The 24,928-nt window shown below is 38.3% G+C and overlaps 1 protein-coding gene across 2 annotated transcripts in view; it reads right to left on the reverse strand.

Annotated features, from left to right (window-relative positions):
* Window positions 1–11,763: 11,763 nt before the first annotated feature.
* The window catches only part of FCHO2 (FCH and mu domain containing endocytic adaptor 2), an 85,805-nt gene continuing 72,640 nt past the window's right edge, over window positions 11,764–24,928 (reverse strand). For both annotated transcript variants that reach the window (XM_005155025.4, XM_031054255.2), the window contains exons 20-26: window positions 24,573–24,684; window positions 23,804–23,959; window positions 21,537–21,669; window positions 18,356–18,555; window positions 16,186–16,250; window positions 14,225–14,389; window positions 11,764–13,992 (exon numbers count right to left, since the gene is read on the reverse strand). In XM_005155025.4, the coding sequence (XP_005155082.2) occupies window positions 13,970–13,992; window positions 14,225–14,389; window positions 16,186–16,250; window positions 18,356–18,555; window positions 21,537–21,669; window positions 23,804–23,959; window positions 24,573–24,684 (854 nt within the window). In that variant the 3' untranslated portion in view covers window positions 11,764–13,969. The remainder of the gene's footprint in view (window positions 13,993–14,224; window positions 14,390–16,185; window positions 16,251–18,355; window positions 18,556–21,536; window positions 21,670–23,803; window positions 23,960–24,572; window positions 24,685–24,928) is intronic.

The raw sequence follows: 24,928 nt of genomic DNA on the forward strand, positions 1-24,928 counted from the left end.
TTCCAACATGAAGATGTAATAATAACAATAAAAAATATTTATGTGGTGCTTGTTTCTATATGAAGTATTTTATCAGGCTAAGCTTTCTTCAGTTGTCTGATACCATTAAATGATTCAATCACTACTGTGCTCTCTTTTCCTGTTATAGAAATACTTTATTCCTTTTATGTAAATACTTCTCATGCCAAACCTAGCATGTCTTAAGGATTTCACTTTAAAAAAAAAGTCAGGCTTGACAAAAGTTGTCATGTTTGCTGGCCAGCATCTACATGCAAATGATTAATGATATCTTTCTCCAGAGCTTGTCATAAGCTTTCTCCCTCCATCCACCACTTGGGTTTCTTGTAGTGTTGGGCTTCAGAATTTGACATCAGTGATGAAAGAAGGGATTTCAGGAATATCATTCTTCAGTTAGTGAGATTCTGACTCAGCCTGGTGTGCTTTTTCAGTGGATTAATTGGATGTTGGTTCCTGTTATGGCTACAGTCATAAAACTGTAATCCCGAGATGTATCTTGTGATTTAAGAGAAAAAATTATTTTCTTAACTACTTTTTTTAACTTTTGATATAGTAACTGTTTAACAGTGAGAAATGCATATTTTAATTCCAGATTGTAAGTGGTAATATTTGTCAAAAATAGAGGTAAAATGTTTTTTACCATACAAGAAGGTATCAAGAGAGTTGTGCTGAGTCTGGATATCATTGTGTGTCGGTGTGTTTTGGATGTTGATGTTAATAGAGAAAATAAAGTATTTTAGGCTGGCATGGAAAGCAGTCCTGGAGCTGTGGAAAGCTACAGTACATTTGCATCTGACTATGGTAGGGAACCCAGAAACACCAGAATGTTACTGGTTCTGAAATTATTTCTGTGGTCAAAATCAGTAACATTTGTGGAGATACTGCCAAGAAGATTTTAGGATTATGAGCAGAGAAATACAGGTATTTATAATTTATTGGTTGGGAATTAGTCAAGGCTGCTTTGATGGGAGCCACTACTTATGGCAATAAACTGATTAAATATGAACAAAAAGTTCTCATTTCATATTCCGTTTTGTTATTATTTTAATGAGCAAACATGCCTATAAGTGGCAAAGCCATTTATGTGGCGCGGATTGTTTGCCTAATGATGGTCTCTAGAAATGAGGTTGCAAGTACAGTAAGATTAAATGCTGGTCATTTTTGGAATAAAATTCCACATTGAGGAAGATACATTTATCTGTTAGGGGCAATATGAGTGTCATGGGTTCAGCCATGGCAGTCATTTTTCTCCTTCTTGTAGCTGGTGCAGTGCTGTGTCTTGACTTCTGGGCTGGGAATAGTTGCTTGATAGTGAGCATGTTTTGAGGGTGTTTTTGTTCAAGGCCTTTGTTTTTGTTCAAGTGCCTTTTGTTCAAGGCACATGTTCTGCCAGGGAGGAGGGGAGGCCGGAAGGAAGGAGAGACAGGACACCTGACCCAGGCTAGTCAATGAGGTATTCCATACCATAGCACGTGATGCCCAGGATGCATACTGGGAGAGAGAGAGCAGGAGGGGTAGAGCTCTGGAGGAAAATGGAGGAAGGAGCAAGCAGTGCTCGGCCAGGCAGGGTGGAGTCAGTTATGGGTCGGTGGCTGGTGGGGTGTTGTATTCTTTTTGCTTGTTATGGGCTGTATCATTACTATTGTGTTATGCCTTAGCTATTAAACCATTCTTATCTCAATCCGTGAGGGCTACATTCTTTGGATTTTCCTTCCTAACTCTCCGGGAGTTGGGGGACTTGGTTTAAACCACGACAATGAGGCTGGTCAATAAAATCATAGTTGTTCGACTGATTTTTCTCTTTTGAGATTAGATGTGAAATACCGGATGTGCTGGGACTGTGCTTTAGTTCAAAACACAATATGTGATTTGCAGAACTTGTTCAGATGTTTCAAAACACAGTGAGAGAATTCAGAGTATCCTAAACTGTCCTGATGAGAATGTAACCACTGGAGAAATACCTAGTGTTTATAATTCACAGCAGTTAGGACTTTTCCTGTTGTTTTTCTGAAATCGCACAAGATCTTTGAGTCTAGGCTGGTGCTGTTTGCTTTGTTTTAGTCAGAGCAGAGCTTTCCTTAATATACTTTGAAACAAGAGCTGCTGAAAAACACATAGAGGTAAATAGTAAATTTTACTTCAGAAAGTGCAACTTGCTTTCTGTGATTTTGGGGGCCAAGTGAGATGATGGTTCAGAAGTCAACAGTGATACAGTTCTCCAGCTCTCATTAAGTTGTGTACAGCCAGCTCACAGCAAGAACTTTGTGTGCATAGAAACTGCAAAGCTCAGCTGAATGGCTAACAACTGTATGTTTTGGTTTATTTATATTCTGCTAGACTAAAAGCTATACTTAGAAATATGATACCAAAAATTTTGTTTTATTAGAATTGTCAGTTTATAGGCTCAGAAATGACAGAAGCATTGCTGCCAACGTTCAGTAAGCTTTTGAACCAAACTTAATTAACCCTGAAATAGTTCTTTGCAGTTTGGCAGATGGCTGCAAAACAGCCACAGAAAAAAGTAACATGCTGGCTTTACTGGCAGGGAGGGTGGACTAGGCATTGACACCCTCCTCCAAAACAGCAGCCAACTGGGCCTGTGGTATTGTGCTCATGCAGCATACTCTAGTGACCTGTAAAGATCATTCCTTCAGGAGGAATTGAGAGAGATGCAATAACAAAACCAAGATGACTGTTCTCTTTAGGGCCTGGGCAGGGCAGGAGTGTTCACAGCTTGGCTGGTGGTCACTGCCTCCTCTTCATAAATCTTCTTTCCCACCCTCCCCTCCCACTCCTCTCTAAAAAGTGTGTCAATGCAACAGTCTTGCTCAGTATTTCTGTCACTAAATCATAGAACTGTGGAATGGTTGAGGTTTAGACCTTTGAAGGCCATCTAGTCTAATGCCTCTGCAATGAGCAGGGACATTTTCAACCAGAGCAGGTTGCTCAGAGTCTTGTCCAATCTGATCTTGAATATTTATAGGTGTGGGGCATCTGCTTCCCCTCTGTTCCAGTGTTTTACCACCCTTATTGTAAAAAATTCCTTCCTTATATCTAGTCTGACTCTACCCTTTTTTAGTTGCAACAGCCCTAGTTTTCCCCATCTTTCTTATAAGCCCTCTTTAAGTCTTGAAAGGAAATTAAGATATTTAAAGAGAAGTGATTAAAAATTAATAGCATTCAAACAGGTTAAGCATTAACCCTAATAAAAATAAAATAGTTTGTTGTTTTTTTTTTTTTTTTTTGCCAGGAGAGATAGACCCAAATCTCACATCTAAATCTTTTACTGGGTTTGCTTATCACACATGCATTTTATTTTTAAGAGAAAGGCATGACAGATACTTCAGCTCTGTGATGGCACTTCTGCCAGGAAACACAGGTAAGCCCTGTGAATGCTTCTACGTGTTGCATCTATCAGTATAGGGTAATTTTCTGCTTCAGTTCATCATCAGTGCTGTTACTTAAAAGGAACACATGGCAAATATACACTTAACCAGGAGAAAATACATCCTGATGGTGTCATTGCTGACTTCAAGTAAGAGTAAGTGGCCCCAGTCTGTGAGGAAGAACTAAGTACTGTGGTGTTATGCTTTCCAGGAGAGACCCCGCACTGCAAGAAAGACATTGAGGTGCTGGAGCAGGTCCAGAGAAGGGCAGCAAAGCTGGTGAAGGGTCTGGAGCACAAGTGTGATGAGGAATGGCTGAGGGAACTGGGGTGGTTTAGCCTGGAGAAACAGAGCCTTAGGGGAGACCTTATCTCTCTCTACAACTACCTGGAAGTTGTTCCAGGGGAAGTTTAGATTGGATATTAGAAAAAATTTCTTTGTTAAAAGGGTTATCAAATGCTGGAACAGGCTGCCCAGGGAAGTGGTTGAGTGACCATCCCTGGAGATGTTTACAAGATGTGTAGATGTGGTGCTTAGAGACATGGTTTAGTGGTGGGCTTGGCAGTGTTAGGTTAACAGTTGAATTTGATTATCTTAAAGGGAAAAGATGGATGGAGACCCAGGAGAATCCTTGGACAGAAAGTAACAATATTCTGTCCAAATAAAGAAAATCTAAGCATGTATGTGTGAAAGGTAGAGAGTGTTGCTTCTGTTGTGGATGAACAAGATTTCAAATGGGTTATAGAGAGGGGTAGTTTGGACTAGGTGAAGCTCAGGAGTTACCTTTTGGTAGGAACTTTAAGTCAGTCTGAAGTGAACCTTGCCTCCAGAACTCTTCTGTAAGCAGATCTGTCCCACTGCCTTATGTGTTTTCCAGTCATTCTAGCTGAAGTAAAAGATGCCAGATAATAAATTTTGTTGAGGTGGAAAATAATAAATAAAAACAAAGGTTTACCTCACTATTCCACTGAGGTCAAGACAGTGAAATCAAGCTTTCTACAGAAAACTTCTTTCTTCAGTAGATGAAACAAAGATGTTGTGAATGGAGCTTCAGTCAACTCCATGTGAATCAAAGGAGGAAAAGAATAAGGTGAGAGTGATAGTTAAATAGGTTTTCAATTAAGTAATAGAAGGTCCAGAAAGCCAGGATAGCATAGAGAAGATTGTACTAGTATATGGGGAGTGACTGGTTCTAAAGAAGTCACTCTTTTTTGACTTTTTTATGTTAAAACCTACATTTTAAGCTCTGAAGAGTTCATTAGTTTGGTAAGATGTCAGGTTTTTATCCCTGCATTGAGCAGGGGAAATGGCTAAATGATCTCCAGAGTTCCTTCTAGCTTCAGTTCTTCTGTGATCTCATGAAGATCTGCAGATTTGTTGTCAGTGGGTCCGCCCCTGGATGTATCTTAAGGACAGTTCAGGAAAGTCCTAAGTTATCCTAAAGAGATATGAATTTTTTTAGTCCTTATTTATTTGATCCTAAATCTGTTCTTGCCATTTCGTGTGATGGTGAAATCTACTTTATTTATTTGTTTTCCTCCAGTCTTTTGTTATCTGGAAAACTTCAGGATTTTTAACATGAGGTAACTGGAAAAATATTAAATATTAGTTCTGCAGGAATCCACAAGAAATGTGCTTAAATTTGATTCCCTGCTTAGTTATGTCTAAAGATTAATTTTTCAATCTATCATGTTCTTGCATTGCTCTAGTTATAAATCAAAATGTTGTGTACTACTAAATCAGGTATCTTACATAAATCTTTTGTTCCTTTGACCCTATTATTCTTATGATCCAGATTTTCAACCTAATCCTAAATTAGTTTAAGACCTCTATTCAGTACATCCATGACTGATACTAATTAACTGTATTTTAATTTTCTTACCAAGTTCTATATTAGTTATTTGGATAATAAACCTTTTTTTTTTCCTAATGGTGCAGTGTTAGCTTTTTCTTAATCTTCAAATACTTTCCAGCATTTTAAGACTCACTGAAATAAAAATTAATGGTCTATAGTATGCTTTATTCAACTTCCTAAATTCTTGGATGTTATCTGATCTGCTGGTTTAAAAATATTTAGCTTTACTGGATTATGTGTTAACATCTCTCTTTAGATACTGTTGGACTGCAAAGTATTTTTACCATGTGACTACATAATCTAGATATCCTTTAAGAAATGTGGCAAAATGTTTATTGATCACTTTGCTTTTTCCCTGTTTTGTGTTCTTACTCGTTCTAGCATTTCCAGCTAGTATGGGTCCAGTAACACAGTAGAAGTGAAACATTTTTGTTGTTGCTTTTTAAAGCAAACTCCTTTTTATCACTCTCAATTAAACATTCTACATGGACTTTCCTACCCCCTGTGTTTCTTTACTTTACTTATCAATCTCTTGCAGTATATGACTTAAGGGTTTGTAGCCACTATTAAGAGAAGCCTTCTGTTATGTCATTAGAGCCAGTTGCTTCTAGTTTTCCTCTCTGGCTATGGTTTAGTGAACAGCTGAGCTGTTTGTTTTGTTGCTTTTAGTTTCTCTCTCTGGCTATGGTTTAGTGAACACCTGAGCTGTTTGTTTTGTTGCTGCCAAAAGGGGGAGATCTCATTCCCTGCCCCCTTCCCTGCAGTTAGGCTGGGGATTCCTGTGCTTGGTGTTTGCCAGGCTCTGCTGCATGCTGGTTCTGTTGGCTTAACCATAAATATTTTCTTCTCCTCTTCAGACTTCCGCACCGCATTTGATGTGTATGTGGTTGCTGAGTTGACTGAAGCAGATAATGATGCATGCCACAGATGGTACAAAGTGTGGTGGGTGAAGATGGAGAGCATGGCCTGTATCTTTTGGCAATATTGAACTGTTCTACTGGCTTATCATGAAGCTGTATCCTAAGCCAGTTTGGTTGCTTTTAATTAGTGTAGGAATCTCTATAATGGAATTATTGCTTTATGAGCATCTAGAAAATCTAAAAGTTGACCTTTTGAAGTTACCGCATGCTCATTCTGTTTGAACCTGGTTATAAACAACAAATGCCGTCAAGTAATGGTGACTGAGTTGTCACTAACATTTGGTTGTGCAGTCCAGGCAGACATCTTAAGATGAAGTGTAATTTATGATTCTGTTTGGCAGCTACATCAGAGGGTGTTTCATTTAGTTTGTTTCTGTCCACAATCTCTATGCTCTGACCTCCAGTCCTGAGCTCAGTACGGGGCACTGCAAATAAATTGTGCATAATCTGATCACAGTCAGCAAGCATAGGGCTTTCTGGAGAGTTTAGGACCCTCCCAGAAGAAAGCAGCTGCAGTCCTGCAGATTATCAGAGCACAGAAATTCTTAACTCAGGAAAGTGGCAGGCCAAAGAGAGCTTCTTTTCACTGTCAGTGGCAAGAGAAGCAGGAGACTGCACTGCGGCTGCCTATACAGGGGACAAACTGCTTCTTGAAACACAGGTTACAGTTTTGTTCTTTTTGACCAAAACCAGGTTCTTGTAGGACTGTTTTAAGCTGGATGATCCCTTGGAGGAAAGGCTAAATGGTATTTCCCAGAAACCTCTGAATTCTAATGTGTGTTTTTGTGGCATCTCTTAGGGATCAGCTGGCAAAAGTGATGCCACCTTAAACAATCTGGAGAAGTCATAGCTCAGGAAATGAGGGTATAGGTTCCCTGCTTCTCCCTCTAGGAAAGTTACTGTCGCCTGGAAGCAAGGGCAGGTGCTTAGGTGACATAGAATTATAGAATCATAGAATAGTTAGGGCTGGAAAGGACCTTAAGATCATCTAGTTCCAACCCCCCTGCCATGGGCAGGGACACCTCACACTAAACCATGTCACCCAAGGCTTCATCCAACCTGGTCTTGAACACTGCCAGGGATGGAGCATTCACAACCTTCCTGGGCAACCTCACCACCCTAACAGTAAAGAATTTCTTCCTTATATCCAATCTTAATCTCTGCTGTTTAAGTTTCAACCCGTTACCCCTTGTCCTGTCACTACAGTCCCTCATGAACAGTCCCTCATCAGTGACTCTGTAGGTCCCCTTCAGACACTGGAAGGCTGCTATGAGGTCTCCACGCAGCCTTCTCTTCTCCAGGCTGAACAGCCCCAACTTTCTCAGCCTATCTTCATACAGGAGGTACTCCAGTCCCCTGATCATCCTTGTGGCCCTCCTCTGGACTTGTTCCAACGGTTCTATGTCCTTTTTATGTTCAGGGCACCATAATTGCACACAGTACTCCAAGTGAGGTCTCACATGTGCTACCCACGTTCAGTCAGCACTGAGTACGGTAGTATCAAGACGTAGCTCTTAGCTACATAGAGACAGACAGCATGTCTTGAATGGGAAGATGTCCTGCATGTCCTCTAGTAAAATTAAAGACACAACAGAGACACACAAGCTGAGATGGGTTAGGATCTCCTCAAATAGCTTGCAAAATGCCAAGAGAATAGATGGAATGGCCCGTCCCTTGACTTTTTTGTTTTTCAGTTTGAACTCCTTCATTTGAGTTGTGCAAAATACATATTCTCCCCCTTACTATGGGAACACTGGAGCCCACATCCAATTTCCCATGTACTTTCCTTGTTCTGTCTCCTATGAGTATAGTGTTTGCATTATATTACCTTGAAGTTTATGCTGAAGTTATGCCAGAGTGTGTTTGAGGTTTCTTGTCCTAGATACACAAGATGCAATTCTTAAGCAATTGACTGCATTTTAGACCTTCAATAAAATTAATCTTTCCTATCTTCTGACTAGAAGTGGACAGCCAGCTTACTGCTTGTTATCAGAACATGGAGTTGTGATTGCAGCAGGAGAAAAGCTGCAGCAGCACCAGGGAACAGACTGGTGAGACTGGAGAGATGTCAGCACCAGAGGTGGCAGATCACAGCCTGCAACACTTCTCCTGTGCTCACATACTCCTTAGCCTATATTGTCAATCTGGGAACTGCTCAGAAACAGAAAGGGACTCATACAGAAAGGCTGAGGGATTCTGACGTGCTCAGAGGCCAAAAGCTGTGTCTGTTCAGACTTTGGTTCTCTGTCAAAATTCACAATCCTGTAAGACTCCAGAAAAATAGGGTTCAACACAAGTGGAAGGTGAGTTTTTGAGCTTGGGTTGGTGTGGTTTGACTTTTTTTTCTTCCTAAGTAAGTTTTATTGGTGCATCATGCCTGGATCCAATCTTGTATCAATACTAACACTGGGGGCAGCTTTACTACTTCTGTATTGGTGATAACTATTCGTATAGTCTGCCAGTGACAGGAGTGGGAAGTGGAAAGGAATGCTGTGGATATTATATAAGGAGTTTATCTCATTAACAAGGGAGGGGACACCTGGAGGGGAGAATCAGCAGTTGTTTTAAAAATGGGCTGCTTCATTTAACCACAATGAAGAAAGAGTTATCACTGAATTTCGAGTCATCACAATTACCATTAACTTTCTGGAGCAGAAAACATGACTTGGGAAATGAGAACTTCAAGAAGGTAGGCTGAGTGATGGTAAAAAGAAAAGTTTAATCATAATCATAATGTTGAAGTCAGCATGATTTATGGCTTTGATTATTAACCTAACTTTTAAAAAATAAACAGTTCTAATAACTAAAAAAAAGAAAAGGCAAGTGAAAGAACAAGGCTTTTTAAAAGAAATACATCTGGGACAATGGCAAACAAAAACCATACTTTTCAGTTACAATAATTACAATAGAGATCCCAGATTTAAAACCAGAAAGAACTGATTCCAAAGGAAATGAAAGCAGCTCCAGAAAATGCAGAATTTGAGTATTATATGTTTAACAAGTAATCCAGAAGAGGCCTCTTGTGTTTTTAAGAATATTTTAAAGACTGTATACTTTCTATTGATTATTGAATGAACTAAGGATGAACATGTGGAAAAATCAACATGTCAGCAAACAGTTAACGTCAAACTGAGTTGAGAAGGAATACTCAGTCATGTAATAATATGCAGAGTTGAAGATAAACATTAATTTTTCAATTAAGAGGCCTGGTAATTGGTCCAATCAAGGGCACCATAAAATACATTTTGCAAGTATGTTATCTGCTGCTTTAGTACCTTGAACTGTTTTTAGCTTACTCTATCCTTGGAGGAATTCCTGCTTTTTTTTGCATGCTCTAAAGTAAAACTGCCCTTTCATGACAACTGAAATGGAAACCAATTATCTAGCAATTCCAAGAAAATGAAATGTACACAGATACTAAGATGCCTATCTTAAGTTTCTTAAACACACAACACCTGAAATGTAATCCTTTTTGGCATGCTGCAAGACCTTCCCTTCTAGTTAGACAGCAAAATCTACCGTTGTTTTAACTCCCATGCTGTTCCAGTTGATAATCAAATAACTTAGCTCCTTCAAATACCCTACATAAATATTATTTGGCAGTAGTAGAAGTAGTCAGTTATCCCTGAAAAACTACCTGACCATGTACTTAGATAATCACAAACCTGCTTGGGCAGTATAATCCAGTTTATAATAGTTGTGAATAGTACATGGGCACTGGTATACAGTAACAAAAGTCAAATGTTAACAGAAGTGCCAGAGTAAGTGATCTCTGACACTTTAGGTTCAATGAATACTAAAAGAACTGAGCAGCCTTATACTCTTTTACATCCCTAATTAATAACTGAGGATGCTGGGGAAATAGATGGAATGGATTGTGAGCTTTCCATGGCATAGCATATTCTCTGGTCATTGGTGAAGACACATGGGCTAGACGGATCATTCCAAACCAACCATAAATATCCTGGGCTGCATCAAAAGGAGCATGACCAGCAGGGGGATGATTCTCCCCTTCTACTCTGCTCTCATGAGACCCCACTTGCAGTACTGCATCCAGCTCTGGGGCTCCCAGATGGGGACCTGCTTGAGTGAGCCCAGAGGAGGCCATGAAGATGATCAGAGGGCTGGAGCACTTCTGCTATGGAGACAGGCTAAGAGAGGTGGGTTTGTTCAGTCTGGAGAATAGAAGGCTCTGGAGAGACTTTAAAGGATCTTCCTGTACCTAAAGGAGCCCTACAAGAAATCTGGCGAGAGACAAGGCCATGTAGTGACAGAACAAGGGGAAATGGCTTTTAACTGAAAGAGGGTAGATTTAGTTTAAAGAAGAAATTCTTTACTGCAAGGATTATGAAGCACTTGAACAGGTTGCCCAGAGCAGTTATTGCTACCCCACCCCTGGAAGCATGAAGGGTCAGGTTGTTCGGGACTTTGAGCAACCTGTTCTAGTGGGAGGTGTCCCTAGCTGTGATAGGGGGTAAGAACCAGATGACCTTTAATGTCCCTTCCAACCCAACCCATTCTGTGATTTTGTGTGACTGTAAAGCACTTGTATTCTTCACTCTTGCCTTCCAGCAGAAGATAAGAATCAAGCTTTTGGACTATTAATTTCCAGTATGACAGGAATGGTACTTATTGCAGTGATATCCAGCCATCTGAGAAACTCAGTAAGTCATGGCTTACTAAACTTACATAGGCTGTGGGGTTAGGAGGAAGGAAACCAAACACATTTGCTTAGTTTCAACTTTTGTTTCTGTGGTTGCAGCTTAGGAGTATTCTGAGACTGATCAAGTAGTACTTAAATCATGTACTTTTTCAGACTGGTGGAAAATAAGACATCAGAAAGAACTACTTTTATCTTGCCACTGATTTTTTTTTGTGCACTCAACAAAACATAGGCTTATTAAGGAAGTTAGGGAATGTACAGCATTTGATAACATTATTTAAGGAGAGCAGCTCATGTCTACAAAGTTGAGATTTTTCCAATAAACATATCTGCCGTTTTGCCTAATCTAAGTTATTAGTTTAAGCATATCAACTCCGTAGAGCCATTAGCCCTTGTAGATGACTTGGGCGTTCCAGTTTAGTAAAAATGCAACTCTGTGGAAGTCATCTTTCCACCCACCTTTTCTGTTTCATGTATATAAAAGAGGCCATATATTATCTCTACCCCTAATCATCTAAAAATTGTATCACAGAATCACAGAGTGGGTTGGGTTGGAAAGGACCTTAAGATCATACAGTTCCATCCCCCTGCCATGGGCAGGGAACACCTCACAGTAGACCATGTTGCCTAAGGCTCTGTCCAACCTGGCCTTGGACTCTGCCAAGGATGGAGCGTTTACCACTTCCCTGTGCAACCTGTTCCAGTGCCGCACCACCCTCAGGAAAGAACTTCCTCCTTATGTTTAACCTGAACTTCACCTCTAAGTTTAAACCCATTACCCCTTGTCCTATCACTACAGTCCCTTTTGAAGAGTCAAATCAACACTTCCAGAATGTTCAATACAGGCATAGTTTTGTTGTTATCTACTGCTTAGTAGCTGTGTGGGACTAACTGCAAAAGTACAGGCAATATAAATCAGCATTTAAGTTATATATTACATGTTTATTATGGGTGCATTTTTTAATTTACATTTTATGAAAAGTCAGAAGTATTTACAATTTTTGTAAGACAAACTTGTATGCTCTAATTTACAGTCTGACGAAGTAACAATTCATAAAAATTCAGATCCTTTAGAGTTGTGTTTACAAACTAATTTTCTTAGGAGGCAGCTACAATGGATATTGCTGTATACATAAGCAAGAACCAGCTTGCTACATGTTTCTTTTCATCAGATACCTACATGTACTTTTTACATTGGTTTTGAATGTCTTTATAAAATGTTTAAACGAATTTGTATGGCTTCAAAATTGTAACCTGCACCCAATGCAAATGTATGTATAATCACCTGAATGAAGGCTAGTTTAAAAGTGCTGAAATACAACTACTTCATTTAACTTAGAAATGAAAGTAATACTTGATTAAGGATAGCAATAAAATTTTGGGTTTTTGTTAATAAAATAGTCACGTTATCTACAGTTTGACTGCAAAGCAGATTACAATTAAGATTCCAGTAAAAAGACTGTACCATTAGAAATTTACCATTCAGTAAGATTAGCAAATTAAGAGCCAAATATACTCTTCCAATCAACTCTACAGTACAGTATGTACTTAAATGTTAGCAATGGAACTCTCATCTGCAAGTGTGTAGTATACGTTAGCATTTATGTAGCCTCTACAAAGCTTAATTTCTTGTAAAGATTGCCTCAGCAATCCAATTCATTACTGGTTTTGCATAAATTAGTTCAAACACATTTTATTGTTTTAATAGAGAATTTGAAATAGATACTAGTATTTAAAATGGTAATGTAAAATTCCCACGTGCAGGTTACTGAATTATTTTCCCCAATACTTGCGATTTCAGCACTGAAAAAACTCTTGATAATATAAATACATAAAAGATTTTATGAAGTAGTGACTACTATGTCACTCCCTGTGCTTAGGCTGTGGGAATGTCAAGACTAGATGAAAATACAAATATTAAAATTGGTGGTTATAGAAAAAAATTAAACTAATAAAAATAGCAGTACTTGTTATCCTGCTGCCAAGAAATATAATTGTAAAATGCTATTCCTCCTAAAGTACTATGTTACATTCACATCCCCAAAAGCACTCAAAGTACAAAGACTTGCAGTCAAAGTGAAGAGAAATGCTGTTTGCTTTTACCATCTTCAGTGATTTTTCAGTATTCTTGTCTTTGGTAACATTAAAGTTACTATCTCAAAGTTTCAAAGTCCTGCTTGGTGCATCTCCCTTTACTAAGTCACATTTATTGCAATTACCCCGTGAGGAAGTAATCCAGTATTTTAAGCCTCTTTTAAAACAATCTCCAGTTTTTTGCAAATCTGCCTTCTAAATAAATCCCAGTCAAAAGAATTTTTATAAAGTTGTGTTATAGAAACTCCGTGCTTCCTTGATGAAGAGCCAAACTTTGTAAAAGGAAGTGAGGCACGTGAATAACAAATTGTATAGGCACTGGCTTTTTTTAAAGGCACAAATGTTACGCAGTTCATAGAAAAATAAATTAAATCTACAGCATTAATTCAAACAATCACAACACCCACAAAATTTACTAACTGCAGAACTAAATCTCTGCTTTCTTTTGCAATTTTGTATAACACATTGCACTTAGGAAAAAACCCTATATAAAATGACTTACATGTTAATATATGATACGTGGGCATCAAGTTACATGTATACATCTCTAACTCAGCTGGTTTTGTGGCATGTGTAGATAAAAGAACTACACGAGACTTTACCTCTTTTTTCCTCAAAAAACTGGCAACTAAGAATCTGAAAAATTAATATTACTTATGGAAAGCTCAAATATTTCTTACTCCCTCTCCTACATTTTTAGGCTTAATGTTTACAGTATAACATACGATTTCATATTACAACTATGGATTACTATTTTGACTTCATCTATATAGATTTACTAAAATTTCTCAACAAATTTTCCCAAATATTGCAGTTGATCATTTACAGACAGTGTTGAAGTTAACTTCAGTGCTATTTTAAAGTAAAAAAAGTTTGCAAAATGACTTTTAAAAGTGCATTTTCGGTTCTGTAGTTCAGCTTCAAAGCAGGTCAACATTTTGGAAAAATTAATGCGTGCTAAAATAGTGTTTTAACAGGTAGAGGCAGAGTGAGCTTCTTGCACTCCTTTGATCCAAAGACTTTCACAGGTACATCAGCAGTCTGCCATGTAACGTCCTGAAAAATAAACGTAGGTTTTTTTTGCAGTCAGTAGATAAAACAGATTTTGTCAGTATTTTCCTGGGAGTAGGTTTAGTAACTATGGAAAACCAAAACATCTGTGGAACAGTTGTTAGCCATATTTTAATGAAGAGTAACTATGTACCACTTAACAGTTTCATATTTTGTAATATAACGCTACAGAATATATAGTAACTATTACGAATATATAAGCATGTCAGCGCCTTACCAGTGGCAAATCTCTTCTTAAGGAGGGACAGCCGATAGCCAGTGCCTACGAGCTCTACATCTACTCCTGAAAGGGTGCTTCCTTCACTAATGAATTGCACTGCAAGCGTTGCTGGTTTACTGGGTCCTTCTGAAACTTCAAATTTTGCCCTGAGGGATCCAGAACCTATAAAATACCAAAACTGAAAAACTGCTGTTGTGCAAGAACAAGATGATCTCTCAACATTTTTAGTAGTAAGAAGTGAAACTAAAGTGATGACCACTGAGATCTATTCCTAATGGTAGTCCTACATAAATGTTCAAAAGCTATGAGAGAGCAAATATGTTTTTTCCAAAACTCTACTGAAGACAATGACTAGTGAATAATTTACAGAGTAATGATGCACATCTTCAAGATTATACAGAATGTATGTATCAGCCTGGTAATCACTTATTACTTGAAATATCTGATTGGGAAAGATTATATTTATTTAAATAACAATGGAATAACAAAAATGAACTATTTTTGCTTCTGTAAAATAACTTGCTATTTGTAGGCAACAGAGACTGCTAAATGATGAGTAAAGTTAGTAACTGAGACACTACTGGTTTAAAAGTGGGAATTAATGAATGGGAATTGTTTTATGCCATAACTTGTTGATAAATTTGCCTTAAGGTCCACTTTATTTTTTCAGTAGGTCATGGTTTGGGTAAATTGGCTCATCTTTCCACTGTAAGTATAGAAACTGATATATTCAAGTGATTTGAAAGTTTGTTTTTATCTCCACCTCCACTTGAGAGCTCACATAACGTGTTAGACCATAAAAAAATCCCAAAACATCATACCACCCTGTATACCAGAATAAAGATGACTTCAAGATATTTGTCCCAGTATTAAAAATGTTTGTGCAACTTTTTCCTTTGTTTCTCTAAGTGTAAGACCAGCATAGTATTACTTCCTCTTAAACACTGAATTGTGAGTATTATGTGTTTATACTCAAGGAAAAGGAAAAGAAAGATGGTGCAAAGAGAAGGGAATATAGCTGGAGCACCAGGGTGCAAGTCTATTGAACATATGCAAGGTGCAATCTGCATCACTAAGCAGGACATTTTATGTTGCTCTGCAGGTGCACAGTAGCTCTTCCTCGGTCTGCATTTGTGTTTTAGTATGACTTATTTTAAAATAAGCTCCACGATTTGGAAAAGGGAGAAAAAGAGGACTACCCGTGTATAATCATAGTGGAAGAGAGAACTGTAAGGTCAATGAAGGACAAAAGACACCAGGCTACAGCAATAATTTTATCTGATTTAGTTTGAATCATTGACCACAACTTTGCAGCCTTTGCAGGCATAGAAGTCCTCTTTTTCCAGGTTTGTGATGGTTTCTGTATGAAACCAGTCATACTTAAAAGCAAATCTATGATTTTGTAATGGCCTTCATTAAATTCTTAACAGGGCTGAAGGCCTTTCCTTTACACCCTGAATTCATTTCTCCACAGAGGCCTTGGGGATGAGGTGCCTCCTTTTAAGCTCCTGTTTTTCTGATTCAGAAAAAAAATGCATTTGAAGAGGCTGCAAGGGCTGTGACATCAACTGGACCTCAGGGAAAGGCAGCTGGGCAGAGGACAACTGTTGATACCTTACAAAATAAATTACCACTCTGAGCAGATGTGCATAGATCCATTCTTTTTTCTTGGAGTCATATATGGTTGAAACAAAGGCCCTCAAAATGCTGATCAAGAATCATCTGTTGTTATCTCAGGACAGGACTTTTGTATCTTTTTGTTTTCCTTTTACAGCTAATTAATAAATTCACATTTTGATATTTCACTGTTAGACTGATTGAGAAGGTGAACTGGTAAACAGCATATAGCATGACAAGATGTGTGAACAGGCATGAGGGTGTAGAGGCTAAAGCTGATTACCTTTTTACTGTTAATAACTTTCCTGTACAAGAAAACAAAACAAAAGAGTTCTACTTGCCTCCATTCTCAGACTTCTCTGAAATGCTAGATATTTTCCAATATGCTTTCATCTGGTCTGCATTCCTGTAGAATAATAGTACGTTAGTTATAAGCACCAGTTTTAGTAAGTTATTTCTCTAGATTTACACTGGTATCTTACAGTCATCACTAAATGGATATTTACAAAAATGCTTAATAATTTTAAGATAAGTTTGTGGAATACTATATTATGCAATCAGGAAAAAAATAAAGGTGTGTTTCTACTGCCCCAGGGCAGCAGCACTCAGAAGTACACACCACTTTTTTTGCATAGTTAAGACTGCCTAGTGCCCCATCTGTGGCTCCACAACTCAAAATCCTCTGTAGTCTCAAAGGGTAAGGACAGGCCAAAAGCCATTGAAGTAATTTGAAAGCTATGTCTTTATGCTTCATGATGATGCTATGAGGGGAAGCCATGCTGATTGCCTTTCTCTATGTAAGACTCCTGGCAGCAGTAATTTTATACTGTTTCCATTCTAGTAAAACTGGTTAGTGTAACAGGGTTTAAGCTAACTTCTGATGCTGTAAAGGGGCAGAAAAGGGCACGAAGCACACATTTTAACTCCCAGAGCATTTTGCTGCAGTTCCACCAAAAAAAAAGTCAACAACTTAAAACTGCAAGCAGCATGAAGTGCTGATACGCTTGAAATTGCTTTTGGCATTGGTGTAGCAGGAATGAAATGCTCATGTGAGTAGCACAGGTGATAATGGTTACTTGCAGGTGCTCCAGTTTTACTCCCCTCACCCCCCAAACCTGACCACCAAACACGCAGCCCAACAGAACACCGGAGCTGCTGGGACATAACTGTAGGTTTTTTTTTCCTGGTCAGCTTGTCAGGCTCAAAATTCTGTCCTTGGGGAGTTGCCTGCATGAAACAGAGAATCTGAGCTCATGTGCCTTCATCTGATGAATCTGTAATGAAACTGTCATTGAGTTGTCCTAGCTAATGCTAGGTGTTCTGGGTGGGTGCTCCTGCTCTCACTCAGGCTTCATTACAGAGGGTTTTGTGGAAGAAGCCTGGGCAGGTTGATTGGCTTTACCAGATGTTCTAATCATGTTGTTCAGGCAGGATGCTCAACCTACCCTTACTCAGAATAATCTTAACAGTGATTTGGTTTAAAGTATTGCTCTTAAAATACAAAGTCAAGAAAGATTCAGTCTGGCCAGGATTTTTTTACTTAAAGTGATATTGTATTATTACTTTGTTCAATTAATACATTTAAATGTATTGCCTCCAGAAATATCAGAACCCATCTGACAAATGCATCAGGTTTATTTTCCTTCTGAACCTTGCTTTATAAGGTAAACTGATCTGTAAGTAACAAGGTTAACAAACTCAGTCAAAGTGAAGAGAAATGCCTTCAACCTGGTATTCTTTACCTTCTTCATGTTAAAAGGATCCTCTTGGAAAATACACAGCCCAGGAATTACATTACAGCTGGGCAAGTACCTATGTGCTGCTAAGCTGCAGGTGCAGTGCTTGAATTCTGCTCACCTTTTGCTCCATGGCTGTACTGCCCTGCCTACTCCCACCCTCTTGTTTTCACAGACTTGTAAAACACAATTACCTGAGATCTGTGTCTCACTTTCAGGGACTACTGTGTATGCAGGCTTAGAAGGCAGTGCAGATAGCTGCTAGTCAGACAATAGTCTGTATGCTGCTTGAACTGAAAGACAGTGCTACCTGGCTTATGAATTGCTCCTCAGTTATTAAAGTTTGTTTTAAAACCATTTCAATGAAAAGCTAATTTTTAAGCCAGAACAGTCAAGTAATCCTTTTAAGAAATGCCTTTTTTTTCCTAATCTCTTTATATAATTCAAATATATGGATATATTTATACACATACACAAAATTCTTTTTAAGCATTAAGGTATTTTGGTTTCAAATTACTGTATTAAAAATGCCTGTTCTGTCTATTGGCCAAAAGAAAGCAAACATTGGAGATTTCATAAAGGCTTGTATTACATGGTTGGAACAGGTCCATATTGTCTCAGTTTATGCGAATTGGCTGCACAAGATCTGTAAACATCTGATATTACACATTTTACCAAGAGAAAAAAAAATTGCTGTTTCAGTGAAAATTTTCAGACTGACATTAATGAATCCACTGAAATGAATTCGAAGTAATACTGAAAGTGTTAATATTACCATTTTGCAGGTGGAAGTGATTGCATGTTTGTTACTCCTCCATCTACTGGTACCACAACCTGGACGTTAGACAGCATGCTAGGCATATTCATAGACTCTGGATTGTATTTATAATCCACTCTAACATCAGTAGTGCTAGCATTACATTTCCAGTAAGTTGCAAGATTCAAGGGAGTGGACTGGATGCCATTTGAAGATACCTGGGAAAGAATAAACCATTGAAAGTAGCTTAATTAAGGAATTCCCCTCTTGGGTATAATTAAGGAATGATAGTATCAAATTCTGCAAAAGATCAAGAGAACAACTGACCTCTGAGTCCTTAATTGCACAATTCTGAAGACTTGTAGCCTAAAGTTAATTCTTGTTCTTTTAAATTAAAATGAGAAGAGGGACTCTTCAAAAGGGACTGTAGCAAAAGGACAAGGGGTTATGGGTTTAAGCTTAAACAGAAATTTCAAGTTAGACATATGAAAGAAGTTCTTTACTGTGAAGGTGGTGAGGCACTGGAACAAGTTGCCCAAAGAAGTGCTAAATGCTCCATCCCTGTCAGTGTTCAAGGCCAGGTTGGACAGAGGCTTCAGTGACAGTCTAGGGCGAGGCATCTCTGCTCATGATAGCAGGGGTTGCAACGTGACGATCTTAAGGTCCTTTCCAAACCAAACTATTCTATGATACTATGAATATTTAAAGAAATGGTTTAAATGCATTCTCATCTATGAGGCTCCTTCCTGGCTATTCTAAGTCAAAACAGTTTTGGTTTAGTCTTGTGTTCTGCCTCACATGTGAAGTATGCTTGTGGCAAAATGACTTCATCCTTAGCAGCTGTGTGCCATACCAATTCGATGTCCAAGCAGCCAGCAGCACAGGGCTATCAATACCTGTAATTATGGGATATGGAGCCAGCAAGACAGTTTTTAAGTATTCAAAGCATTATTTTCCTGCAGTAGAAGGGTTGGATGTTGCTTCTTTAGTTGAGCTTGTGCAGCTGCCCTGCTGCATCTCCATTATCTTCCTAGTCTACAAGAGGACCTTTCTCTGTCCTGGTGTCCCCTCTCACCTTTCCTTGTCAGCCCAGAACCTTTTCTACCTGCCACGGCTTCCGCATGCCAATGCATCATATTCCCCCGACAGTAAAGATCTTAAAAGTGATAGTATTCTTCCACAGTACTCATTTCTGCTATCTGAAGAAAAAGTTTGTTCCTTCATTTTTTCTCTGGAATTCTGTGTGTCCAACATGCTTTTTATAGATTCAGTATGCCAAGATTTTAACCTTTATTGGGAGAATTTGGAAACCATAATGGTATTAATAGCTGGAGTGACAGGTTATTTTGTTTTTTGATGTAGACAATTGTCTCAGACTTTCAACCATTTCAATGCAGGCCTAGCAAATCTCTCTTTCTTTGAGGCGAGTTGTCTATTTTGATAGATTTTTTACTGACAGCCAGAACATCTCACAGATTCAGGAACAGCTGAGGCTGGAAGGGTCATCTGGTCCCACCCTTCTACTGAAGCAGAACAATCTCCAGCCAGCTGCCAAGGACCATGTCCAAATGGCCTTTGAATATCTCCAAGGATGGAGACTCCACGAACCCCTCTGGCAACCTGTTTCATCACTCAGTCAACTTCACAGGAAAGAAGTATTTCCTGATATTCAGAGGGAACCTCCTGTGTTTCTGTTTGTGCCCACTGCTTCTCATCCTGTCACTGGGCACTACTGAAAAGAGCCTGTCTCTGTCTTCTCTATGTATCCTCCTGTCAGTTCTCTGTACTACAGATAAGATCCCATGTGAACCTTCTCCAGGCTGAACAGTCACAGCTTTCTCAGCCTTTCCTCATAGGTGGGGTGCTCCACACCCTTCATCATCTTAGCCGCCCTTTACTGAACTCTCTCCAGTATGTCCCTACCTTTCTTGCAATGGACAACCCAGAACTGGACACAGTAATCAAGGTGTGACCTTATCAGTGCTCACTACAGGGGAAGGATCACCTCCCTTGACCTATTAGCAGTACTTTGCCTAATGCAGTTCAAGAGACATTTTGCCATGTTCAATATGGTTGTTAGCTCATGTTCAATATGATATCCCCCAGAACCCCCAGGTCTTTTTACTTCCAAGCTGATTTCCAGCTGGGTGCCCCAGCATGTATCAGTGCATGGGGTTGCTCCTCCCCAGGTGTACTTCTTGTCAAACTTCATCAGGTTCCTGTCACTTCATTTCTCCAGACAGCTGAGGTTCCTCTGGAGGGCAGAATGATCTCCAGATTATCTAGAGCATCCTCCCAGTTCCGTGTCAGCAGCAACCTTGCTGAGGGTATACTCTGCTCTACCATCCAGATTATCAATGAAGCTGTTAAGCAGGATTGTAAATTCAGTATTGACCCCTGGGGTATACTGCTAGTTACTGGTCTCCAGCTGAACTTCACACCAGAGACAGTCACTCCCTGGGCCTGGCTGTTCAGCCAGTTTTCAGTCCACCTCAACATCTGCTCATTCAGCCCATACTTCAACTTTTCTATGAGGATGCTATGGGAGACCCTGTCAAACACCTTCCTGAAGCAGACAATATCAACTGCTCTCCCCTCATCCACCAGGGTAGTCATGTCATCATAGAAGTTTATCAAGCTGGTCAAGCATGAGTTTCCCTTGGTAAATTCATGCTGAATACCCCTGAAGGCCTTCTTGTCCTTTGTGTGCCTATAAATGCTTTCCAGGATGAAATGTTCCATTATATTGCGAGAGATCAAAAAGTCGTATGTTCTCATATACTACAATTCATCAACTACAGCACCCAAAAATTATGAAATTACAAAATCAAAGGCAGTACAACTACAAACTCAAGTAACTCCCCACCAAAACCCTAAATTCAAGGAGAATTTGACTTTGCCAACAAATATATACAGAAGCAGTGTTAGACCCTTGCACACATGAATTGGAAGTGATGTGTGAGCAAGCTGAAACAGCTCACGAATCCAAGGGAATAACATGAAGCATGGAAGGAATGCACTAAGCCTGGGCAGAGCCTATGCACTCTACACAGTGGTGTACCCAGAATTTGTCTAGATGAGGGATGATAGTTCATCTAGTTCATTTGCTAGCAGGCAAAGAATGATTCTTTTAATTCCTATGTATTATCAAATCTGCCAGAATTCCTTAAAAAATTCCCTGAGGGAAAAAAGCATTTACCTGATACTTTAAAACATCCACATTGTAATAGGATGCAGATGGATTCTGCTCTGATAATTTCTTGAGGTAGAAAGTTATAGCTTGCATGTTCATCCAGAAGTCCATAGTACTGGAGTCACTTTGTGACTGATCACTACAAAGAAAAAGAAAGGTAGGAGTCAGAAGGCAACACTGAGTTTTATTACTTGTATGTCTAAAAAAAATAGAGATTAGATCCTTCCCTTCGCTATTTAAGCAAGAATTTGCTCTAATGCTTTCTAATACATAACTGTATTTTTCTAAATAATAAGACAAAATAACTGCTTGTGATAGAAAAATTCTCCTTCAAGTGTGTGGAGCAGTGCGAGTTTCCTCCACTGATTATCTACATCACAAGATGGAGTTCATGCTGAATTTGGATTTTACTTTTACTAAACCACGATTTTAATACAACTAGGTGCTGTGAGAATGTGTGGGAGTGGGGATGAAAGTGATACTTGAAAATGAATATTATCCAATTTGGAATACATCCTAAAATCATAACTGGTCTGGGATACGACATAGTTTCAACTAATGTACCGAATTAAGATTTGTACTGTGTCTCTTACCATACTTTCATAAATTTCTAGAGAATGTAAGCTTTCAAAGTTTTTTTTTTAATTAAAAGTGATTTTCAAATTATTATAATCAATTGTTTCTTAGATAATTACAGCCGCATTCAATCTTACTAACATTTTATTATATCAATTCTATATGCAGGTAGGAATGCACATGATTGCAGAAGCTGTTTGGAAGCTACTGGAACATGGTGTTCTGCAGATCAAGAATATTTTCATCTCTGGTTGCACCAGTTTTATTTTTAATAAGGATGAAGCATTAAAGAAAACTGATTCCAAAACCCAAATTTAAATCACTTAAGAACCAAAGACCTCTTCTGAATGTCTGGATACAGTGAAGAACTGCATCCATTCCTAAGGAATGCAGAGTGTGTCTGCAGAGTGAAAGCTGACAATGAGTTCCTGCAACACAGTAAATATGACTGCAGTGGGTTGAATGTCTTAGAACTGTGACTTAGTGTACCAGTAGTCTGTCCTATTTACTCAGAATTTGCTTTTTGATACACTACTGCAATTGATGAAATTTCCATATTCAGTAAAATATATAAACATTTCCTTATCACTAAAGAGGCCTTCCAAATTGAAATAAATGAAACTAGTAGTAAAACCTTTCTGTTGCTCCACAAACAAGTGCAATTCAAAAATTCAGAAATACTGACATCACTAAAATAGAAGTATCACTCTCATTAAAAACTTTAATCTTCATAAGCACCAAGCAAATGAAATCCTTTGCAGTATATGATAAAAAGTCAAAATATTACTATGAGTTTAACTTTGTAAATATCCATTACATGTATCCTTTCTAATTAGAGGCAAAGTGTTATAGCACTTAAAGAATACTAGACACTTTCACTTTTTTAAAATCTACTTTTCCAGTATAGCTCACTCTGTCTGATACAGCTGCTACCATTTCAGTTATAAACTGCCATGTCAAAAAGTAATTTTGTATGAACCATTCATTACATATGAATGATAAAAATGAAATTAAATGCAAAAGAATGGATCCATATAGTTTGATTCTTTTAGTAATTTAAAAAAATATAATATCAAAAAGCCTTTAACTTTTTTCAAATATTTTCTTCAATAAATTAGATACTGCTTAGCTGAAACAGATCTCTGCTAAATAATTTGAACTTTATAATTTTTTTAAGAGATCTTCAAGTGCTGTGATTTAAACAATTATCCTACACAATCAGCACCCTTTTTTCTTAAGAATTCTCCAAGTGTACTGCTAAACACTTGAGAAAATACACCTATATAACGCATCCGATCTACTGTAGAAATTATACAGCTTAAAAATATGCTAGTAGATGATGAATGAGATTAGGTGTAGCTCTTACTACTTGTCTTCCATGTAAGGCTACTGTTTCATCATTAAATCCTACCATTGTTACTACTGTGTAAAGAAAAATTTATAAAATGCACGTAAACCCAGCTGCATTTACAAACTATTTTTTTACAGCTCCTGTTACACTCAGCACAAGTTTCAAGTCAAATACTCACTAAGATTTTTTAATGGTGGCATTGGAGAGAACTGAGGTGAATAAGATTAATTCAGGAAATGAAACTGTGTATAAGCAAATCAACAAGACTGTAGAGAATTCCAGTTTACATATACAATTGACAATTTACAAATCATGTAGTTTACTTTTTTATTAAAAATACACAAACCTGTATACGAGTTGTGAATTTGGAAGTATCTGCTCTAGTTTGCTTGTGTTCTTCATCCTGAAGCAGAGCACGGCTGGAGATGGGTTGCTGGTGAATACCTTAATAATCCCACTTGGAAATGATACCGTCATATCACCAGTAATCTTCACAATACATCTAGAAAATAATGAAAACATGAGTTTCATTGCAACTCATTACTGCCTAGCTTTAATACTAATTTTAAAGCAATCGCTGTACTTTCAAAATCTGATGATCTAAATTAAAAACAGAAAATCAATTTCAAATGAGGGTAATGTGACAATGTTCCGTCACTTTCAGCTTGAAAGTTAGATGAAATAAAAAACTTTAGCTGGTTAAAGCATACAGTAGTCTTTGTGGATGTTTTTTAGGCTTTGTAGACATGGCACTGCTATGCTTAGGCAAGGCCTAAGTGGCATAGCAAGGGATGTGATGGAATGAGAGGCTTTTAGCTGGCCAAATTTACTTCTAGCACCTACCTGACTATGATAAAAACCTTTCTCATTTTCAGTTTTCTCATTGAACACAGTTTTGTAAAGCAAGGATATACGAACTCCTAGTAGGATGCTGGCCAATACAGAGCAGTAAGTCACTACTGTCACTTATATCAGGGACAAAAAAAACAACAAACCCAACAACCAACCCTCAGAATCCCCCTTCTAATAGTTTTTTTTCCCAAAATATTAAAAGTAAACCCCGTGTGTTTTCTTACTGTCACTTATTATTCAAAACAATTCACTATTTAACTAACTTTGTGGGATCTGCTCCTTTAAAGTAGGCGTTTACAGATTCAGTAAGGGCTACTGCAACAGGCAAGGTGTCCTGGTTTCCAAGGCTGACAGGGCTGGGACCACCTGAAACACCTAGAATACATACAGTGTATAGGTTTAATTTTCAAAAAGCTTAACAATAGATTTCAGAAAAGTTGACTACATCTGTAATTTTCACAAGAGGTTTTTGCTATCAAGGTTACAGTAGCATCTGAAGTGTTACTTGAAAAGTGTGTAGAAAAAATACATATATAGTACAGTACAATTGTACCATCAAAACACTGCTTAGCAGCCTAAGGAAACAGGACTATCAGTACGACATTATGCAAATGGCAGA

Source organism: Melopsittacus undulatus, chromosome Z (assembly GCF_012275295.1).
Source record: "Melopsittacus undulatus isolate bMelUnd1 chromosome Z, bMelUnd1.mat.Z, whole genome shotgun sequence".
Lineage (NCBI taxonomy): Eukaryota > Metazoa > Chordata > Aves > Psittaciformes > Psittaculidae > Melopsittacus > Melopsittacus undulatus.